Source organism: Bos mutus, chromosome 7 (assembly GCF_027580195.1).
Source record: "Bos mutus isolate GX-2022 chromosome 7, NWIPB_WYAK_1.1, whole genome shotgun sequence".
Taxonomy (NCBI): domain Eukaryota; kingdom Metazoa; phylum Chordata; class Mammalia; order Artiodactyla; family Bovidae; genus Bos; species Bos mutus.
In genome coordinates, this window is record NC_091623.1 from 87,336,579 (window position 1) to 87,345,045 (window position 8,467).

Here is an 8,467-nt window from a genome sequence, read left to right on the forward strand (position 1 = left end):
TTGTTATGATGTAGCTATTGTTTTGCTTTAATTCCATAGTGAATGCTAAGGTTGGTTTTGAGAGTTTTTCTTTTAGGTTACATTCTGTGTATCTCTAACGTTAAAAGTTTATTTTTTTGTTCAGAGAAGGCAATGGCACCCCACTCCAGCACTCTCTCGCCTGGGAAATCCCATGGACGGAGAAGCCTGGTGGGCTGCAGTCCATGGGGTCGCTAAGAGTCGGACACGTGTGGAAATTGGTTTAGACTGGTTAATGATTTAAAAAATGGCTTGTTGTTTTATCTGTTCATTTTCATAGGGCTGGGGAGCAGAGTATCACCGGCAAGATGTTACCAGCACCCCATGTTGGATTGAGATTCATCTTCATGGGCCTCTTCAGTGGCTAGATAAAGTCCTCACTCAGATGGGCTCCCCGCTAAACCCCATTTCTTCTGTTTCATAGTGCAGAAGTGTTCTTTCTCAGTTACATTATTAGTGGACTTGTTTTAATTTTAGGGAAACTTCCAGTACAGATACTGTGAGCTTACATGGAAAACAGATTTTACAGCCTGTTTTTTTTCTACGTAATTGTGACCAATACATTTGTTTTTGTGATGAATCAACATTTGTTTGTATTCATGTTCATGTGATTAACTCTCAAAAGTGTTGTGAAAGATGCAGAGCAAGTCTTGTGCCCTGGTTCAAAAGTTTGGCATTGATCTTAAACTGGAACATACTTTTGCCTTATTGTCCCAACAGTTTTTTTATTTGTGAAATTTTTTTTGGAAAAGTAATGCATCACATGGTAAAGAATTTTAACAGTATAAGAGGGTGTTCATTGAAAGTCTTCCGTTCTAGTCTTGATTCTGCAGAACTGTGCTTTTACCAGTTTCTTAGTCCCACCAACTTTAAAAAAGTATATATCATTGTTTTATAAAAGCATATGGTAGGGACTTAAAAGAAACTATAAAAAAATCTTTTATTTGATGGAACACTATGCACTGCTCTAACAAGTAGTGTTCAATAAAAGCCAAGTGATAATTTTCTAAGTGACATCATAAAATTTACATTTAATACAGCTAAATGTCGTCAGTGTGTTGTGACTCCACTCAGTATATCTTTTGTAAAACTTCTCCTTTTATAAAAAAAAGTTTCTGCGAACAGCAGATCTCCATTGTATGTCTTTTACTCACATCTGTCACGAGTACTACTTAATGGCTAGTGACAGTGCGTGCATGGCCGTGCTCAGCTATGTTTGCTGCTTTTGGCCAATATTGCAAGAACTCTAATTTTGACATGCATTAATCTTTTATTTTGCACTTTGATGGGTGACAGTTTTTAGTGTAACCTTCGTGAAACACACTCTAGTGACTTGGACTTAAGTGCTCATCCTTGCTTCCTTGGTACCCCTTTTGTATTAAACACTGCAATTTATAGATTACAGTTATAGAAAGTTATGCTTTTTCTAGCTTTTGTTGTATTTTCAGCCTAGATTATTAGACTGTTATCCTGTAGCTCCAATTTAAGGTTTCTTTTTAATTCCTTGCAGTTTTATGGATGATATTAATGTTGGAAAATGTACTTAATCCCATTGCTGTTAACTTACATCAGTCTCCCATGCAGGGACCTGTGTCTTATAGCCATAGGAGCCTCTTCAGCCTGGCCCCAATGATGAGGCCACCTATCTGATGTGTGAATCAGCAGTGGTTGTTGAGCTAGCTGGTTTGAAAACATTCACATATCAAAGAATGCAGACTGTTCTCTCAGTTACCGTGCACGCGCTTCCATTTTTTTAAGCACCTTTGTGGATGCTAGTCTCAACAGTCCTTAGGAAAGACACACAAACTCTAAAGTATTCTTTTAATCGGTCATATGTAAGGGCTTTGAGTGAAGGACGCATAACCTCTTTTCCTAAGAAACAGTACAGTGGACACTTAGTTATGGCATGAAGAACAAAGATGTTACTTTGGAGGGGGGAAATCACCTAATTTACCTATTAGAAGAAGCTTATTTTTCAGTGTCTTTTGAAAATATGTGGAGCCATGTCAATCTTCTTTTTAAAATGTTAGTTTTGTTAGACTTTCTTCTTTGCCCTTTCTGCTTTTATGTGGGGAAAAAATGCATTTTTGAGGAAAGGAGAATGCAGTTTTTTGTTTTCCGTAACATTATTTACTGCTTTTATAAAGTGCAGCCAATGGATGGCTTTAGTTTTCTCAGATGCAGTGCCATTCATGTTTCAGCTCTCAGTCCTTTGCTAAGTGAAAATCTCTGATAGTAACCTGAGCCTTAAACATCAGTTTTATACGACATGCATTCTCAGTCTTCCGGAATTGTGTCAGCCACACAAAAGAGGATTATTTGCTTAGTGATAGAACTTAGCTATTTACATCATTGTACACTTAGCCAGGTTCATGGCACAATCTTTGAAACACATTTGTAGAAAAATCACCTAGGGTGACTGGCATATGCATGTAATCAATAATCAACATCAGTGGGCCTGAACTGATGGAAACTATTGTTTTTATTGATGCTTTCAACTGAGTTAATTAAAAATTGTTTTTATTCATGTAGCAACCTTTAGAGTTAGCAAGATTTTATGTGATTGGCTTTTTCTGTGTTTTCTCTAAAGAGTTGTGTTTCATGAATGACAGTACTGAAGCTATTAACTGGTAAGAGTTTCATGGAAAAGTATAAGCCTATTGTATTTCCTAAAATCTGTTAACTCCACACCCCTGGGTTTTACATGAAAACTTCATTCAATCCAGCAGATCCTGTAATTCTTGACGATGCTCAGTACAGGACTGGATGGGAAATAAAAATTAGCCAGTAAGATTAAAAAAACTAAAATTTTACCAATGAGAAAAGGACCTCTGAAAGAAACCATTTCATAAAATTACAGATCTAAGTTTTTATTTAATCTCCAGAATGGTTTATAGTCAAATTTATGAAAGCATCATCACACCCAAAATGATCTTGTTTTATAGCATTACAGCATATAAATATATGCCAACTGAAAAGACAGAGCCTGGGAATAATAAAACTACATCCAGTTTGGTAAATGAGAAAAAGAAGAATAGAATCAAAATTAATCTCAGTTATGTATTAAAGTAAGATTTCCCTGGTGGCTCAGACGGTAAAGCGTCTATCTACAATGCGGGAGACCCGGTTCGATCCCTGGCTTGGGGAGATCCCCTGGAGAAGGAAATGGCAATCCACTCCAGTACTATTGCCTGGAAAATCCCATGGACACAGGAGCCTGGTAGGCTACAGTCCATGGGGTTACAAAGAGTCGGACACAACTGAGCGAAGGCAATCAGTCAATCAATCAATGTATTAAAGCAACAAAAATATACTGACTGGAAAAAAAAAAAATAACAGCAGAATTTAAGAGGTGCATCTCACTATTGTATCTCTACATAATTACCTGGCTTAAGTTACGGAATATAAACTAGTAGGCATGTTATTGATCTACTGAAGTGAACTTTTTTCCTTTAGAGAAAATTTAAAGAAAACATCGATCTAAATGTCAAATATATACAACAGAATATAAATCATTTTTCCATTCTCTTGTTATATAAGTAAACTATGAGAATAGAATTGGCTGGGTTTCTGAGGTGAAATCCACAATAAGATTACTAGGTAGTTCAGTAAGTTATACCTAACAGTATGAAAAGAGGGTATAGCTATTTTATACTTTTCATAACATTTGAGAGTAAGACATTCTTTTAGGATGGAAAATGATCAGTAAGTATTTAGATCTGAAGTCTGTTGTCAAGATAAGGACTGGGGCTCACATTATGTAACCTTCAGTATTATCTTAGAGTACCCGGAAGAAACAGTTCCCCTGTCATAGTGTTCTTTTAAAGGAGAAAGTTTATGCAAAAATGAAATCATGCCAGTAACAGAGAAACTGTAAATTCAAGTTTGATAGTACCTGTTTAAGTGTTGTACTTCCATTGCAGAGAGCATCTAATATCCCAGTTTAGATCTGTTTCTTTATACTTTTTCTAGTTGCTTGCTTAATGTTACGTTAGGTCATTATAACTCTCCCACTTAAAATATATTAATATCTTTTATATTTTCTGAAGAACGATACATCTTTTATAATTATTAAATTTATCTTCTAATGATGATTAAAATTTTGGACCTACTAACTTTGAAGAGGCTCAGAGCTTTTCCTTATCTTATTATAATAGACTCTTACTTAAGTCTCTCTGGTAGGAATTATGAATGTGTCCTCATTATACCCATCAACTAGATAAGCAAGAATCTTTTAACATAGTAGATAGCCTGGTGGTTTTAGAAGTCTTTGGTGATTTTTATTGGCGGGAGTTTTCCTAAGTATTGGTTTAGGGACATCTCCTCAGATACTAGCACAGCATTTCTTGGGTGGTAATCACGGGTTTGATGCCTATCTCCCTCAGAGAATAGCGTTTTCCTCACTAACACAGGTGGGACTCTGAGGAGGTTTTCTTCTCATAGAAGATGCATGTGTGGAGAGAATCTGAGGCATTTCTTCTGCGTAAATGGTTCTATCTGCTAAACAGAAAGGTGGACCGTTCTTTGCAATTCACTGGATTACAGTTTAGCATGTCCTAATTACAAGAGGTAAGAGTATTTGTCAAGCCTTTGTTATATTGGCTTTTTCATAATAGAAACTTCTCTTTTAAAATGAATTATTATAATTGAAGTGTTACTTTAAAATTGGATGATTTATAGAAACATGAGAATTTTTTCAATTTTTCAAATTGAAAAAAAATAAATTTCAAAAATTTATCAATCTTTTTTTTTTAAATAAGAGCTTATCTGTAATATTTGCTGGTAGCAATTGCTGTAAAACAAGTGATGAGTTGTTTTGTTGAAAAGATCCAGTCTCAGAACGGGATTCTTCTGTTATTTATGACAGAGTGAGAAAGGTTTGTTTAGTTCTCATCCAAATAATTCAGTTCTTAAAATTCTTAAAATTTGAAATTGTTGTAAACCATAGTCCTTTAAGGATTTATTTGAGGATACTGTTTTTTAAAAGTTTGAATTTTTGTGTAGAGGTAGATTTTTTTTTTTACCCTATCGATAGATAGTGCCTTCTTACTACTAGCTGGTGTTAGCTATAACAGAACTCCAGTGAGGCCAGGCAATCCCAAATAAAGAAGAAATCTTTTATTAGAGTCAGAAATCTTTTATAATAGTCTAATACCATTGGAGATGATGTTGCTTTGATTTATTCATAAAGTATTTTAACTGTAGGGACTCTTGAAGATAATAGTTGGGCAAGTGCTTTGCTTTTCAACGTGGTTGGTTAAAGTTGCATTTTGAAAATCGCTTACATTAAAATTGAGTAGAATTGTAATCATGAAAACTGGGTATATATGTGTAATCCTACCAGTGTTCTCTTAAAAAGATGCTTCATATGAGGATGATAAAGACCAAACCAATGGCTGCACTATAGGTCTGCTTCTTACTTGTACTTGTTCTCCTTCTGTTTATGTTGTAGAAAATGAAATTCTAGCAACATGCTTCAATTCTGTTATCATTTTGATACTTATAAATATGTATTAGGTTTTACTATGTTGTGCTTTTCAAAGCCATAACTCTTTTAAGAACTTTGTTTTTGCATATTGTTTGCTAATACTTTATTTTAATAAATCTCAAAATCTGCTTAATGTGTTTTTTTGTTTGTTTGGGGGGCTCTTCTTTTTTGATTGAACATGTTTCATTGAGTAGAGTCTTAAAAACAAGGAGATTATCAGTTTCTGTGACCAGCTGTGTTATCTGTTTGTGCACTAGTGGTAGAAAATGAATATACAAACCTTTCCAGCCAGCTTGAGGTTTGCTCAGAGTAATCAGTATGTTTTATTCTGTTTATAAGAGAGTTGATGTGTTTTTCTTTGTTAGTTTAGTTTTGTTTTGTTTTGAAAAGGGATTTGAATCTAGAGTCTGGAGTTTTTTAGTTTAACCACTAATTTCCCTTCTCTAGCCCTATCTAAAATTAAAGGTCTTGACCAGATGATTGAGAGAGAGAATAGCTTTTAGCTTTGGAGTCCGCCTGCCTGCATTTGAGCCCTGGGCCTCAGAGCTTTTTTAACTCTGTGCGCTTAGGCAAGTTGCTTAACCACTCTGTGCCTCAGTTTCCTGATCTGTAAAGTAAATGTCTATTTGTAGGAAGATTAAGTAAAATAATACAAGTGCTTAAAACCGTGCCTGCCACACAACTACACTTTTATTGTTATCATCGTCATCATCATCGTCTCTTAAATTTCTGCTACTTCTTTGAATCAGAGGAATTATTTCTGGTGCTACTTGACCTTAGTATTAGGCCAAAAAATTCATTTGGTTTTATTCTGTAGATGTCTCTAGTAGTGCCTCTCTTTAACGTCATTCAAAACAGTTTTGTTAGATTGTATTGTGAAAATTGTCATATCAGCATGCATTTTAAAAAACTTACCAAAATTGGTAAGATTTTGTGTGAAGTGAAAGTTGCTCTGTCGTGTCTGACTCTTCGTGACCCCATGGAGTATACACAGTCCATGGAATTCTTCAGGCCAGAATAATACGGGAGTAGGTAGCCTTCCCGGAGAAGGCAATGGCACCCCACTCCAGTACTCTTGCCTGGAAAATCCCATGGATGGAGGAGCCTGGTAGGCTGCAGTCCATGGGATCGCTAAGAGTCAGACACGACTGAGCGACTTCACTTTCATGCATTGGAGAAGGAAATGGCAACCCACTCCAGTGTTCTTGCCTGGAGAATCCCAGGGACAGGGGAGCCTGGTGGGCTGCCGTCTATGGGGTCGCATAGAGACGGACATGACTGAAGCAACTTAGCAGCAGCAGCAGGTAGCCTTTCCCTTCTCCAAGTGATCTTCCCAACCCAGGGATCAAACCCAGGTCTCCCACTTTGCAGGCGGATTCTTTACCAGCTGAGCTACCAGGGATGCTGAAGTTTTTGTGTAGTTATTTTAATATTGAAAATGGAGGGGGAAAAAGCAATGTTTTCGGTGAATTATGCTTTCTTGTTTCAAGAAAGGTAACTTGAAAATGCAACTGAAACGCAAAAAAAAAAGATTTGTGCAGTGTATGGAGAAGGTACTGTGACTGATTGCACTTCTTAAAAGTGGTTTGTGAAATTTCGTGCTAGAGATTTCTTGCTGGATGTTGCTCCATAGTCGAGTAGACCAGTTGGAGTTGATAGAGATCAAATTGAGACATTAGTTGAGACCAGGCAGTGTTATACCACCTGGGAAATAGCCAACATACTCAAAATATCCCAGTCAAGCATTGAAAATCATTTGTACCAGCTTGGTTATGTTAATCACTTTGCTGTTTGGGTTCCACATAAACGAAAAAAACCAAAAAAACAAAACCATCTTGACTTTGTTTCTGCATGGCAATTCTCTACTTAAATGTAAGGAAAATGTTTCATTTTTAAAACAATTTGTGATGGGCCATGAAAAGTGGATACTGTACAGTTATGTGAAATGGAAGAGATTGTGGGGCAAGTGAAAGGAACCACCACCAACCACACCAAAGGATGGTCTTCACCTATAGAAGGTGATGTGTATATGTGGGATTGAAAGGGAGTCCTCTACTATGAACTTCTTCCAGAAAACCAAATGATTCATTCCAACAAATACTGTTCCCAGTTAGACCAATTGAAAGCAGCACTCCTGAAAAGCATCCAGATTAAGTAAAAAAGAAAACACATACTCTTCCATGAGGATAACACAAGACCACATGTTTCTAGGATGACCAGGCAAAAACTGTACAGCTTGGTCAGCAAGTTCTGATCTATCTGCCATATTCACCAGACGTTGAACCTTCAGATTTCCATTATTTTAGTCTTTACAAAATTTTCTCAATGGAAAAAATTTCCATTTCTTAGAAGACTGTAAAAGGCACCTGGAACAGTTCTTTGTTCAAAAAGATAAAAAGTTTTGGGAAGATGGAATTACAAAGTTGCCTGAAAAATGGCAGAATATAGTGGAACAAAACTGAATATGTCGTTCAATAAAGTTCTTGGTGAAAATGAAAAATATGTCTTTTCTCTTTACTTGAAGAAGTGTTTTGGACAGTCTGACAGATTCATCCTGATTTCCCACTTTGTGAATTAGCCTTTTCTTTTTCCTTAATTTTCTTCTTTGAAAAGAAATTCAGAATCACAGATTAGTTTTGTCATCCCCACCAAGTGCCTACTTTTTAACCACCTTCTGTGTTGTGTATACAAGAAATAGAAATTCATTCTAATTAGAAAGGGACAGTGAAAATCCATGTGTCCCCACTAGAAAAGCCCAAACTAAATATTTTAATCAAGGGAATAAATATAAAAGCTCTTATTATTCTCTTTAGAGAAAAGGCTTCATCAAAAGAATCCATATCTGCAAATCAATTTCTTCTTTTTTAAAATTTTAAGTGTAAGGCATTAGTAAGGTATTTATTAGCAACTTCAGTGGCTGTTTTAGAAGCATATTTTGAAAACACTTGTTCTGGCAAAAAA

At 35.9% G+C, this 8,467-nt stretch overlaps 1 protein-coding gene across 1 annotated transcript in view; it reads left to right on the forward strand.

The window, feature by feature from the left end:
• Window positions 1-5,634, forward strand: part of SMAD5 (SMAD family member 5) — a 62,353-nt gene extending 56,719 nt beyond the window's left edge. Inside the window, exon 7 of the mRNA XM_005891686.3 lies at window positions 299-5,634. Coding sequence (XP_005891748.1) covers window positions 299-442 — 144 coding nt within the window. The 3' untranslated portion in view covers window positions 443-5,634. The remainder of the gene's footprint in view (window positions 1-298) is intronic.
• The last annotated feature ends 2,833 nt before the right edge of the window (window positions 5,635-8,467 follow it).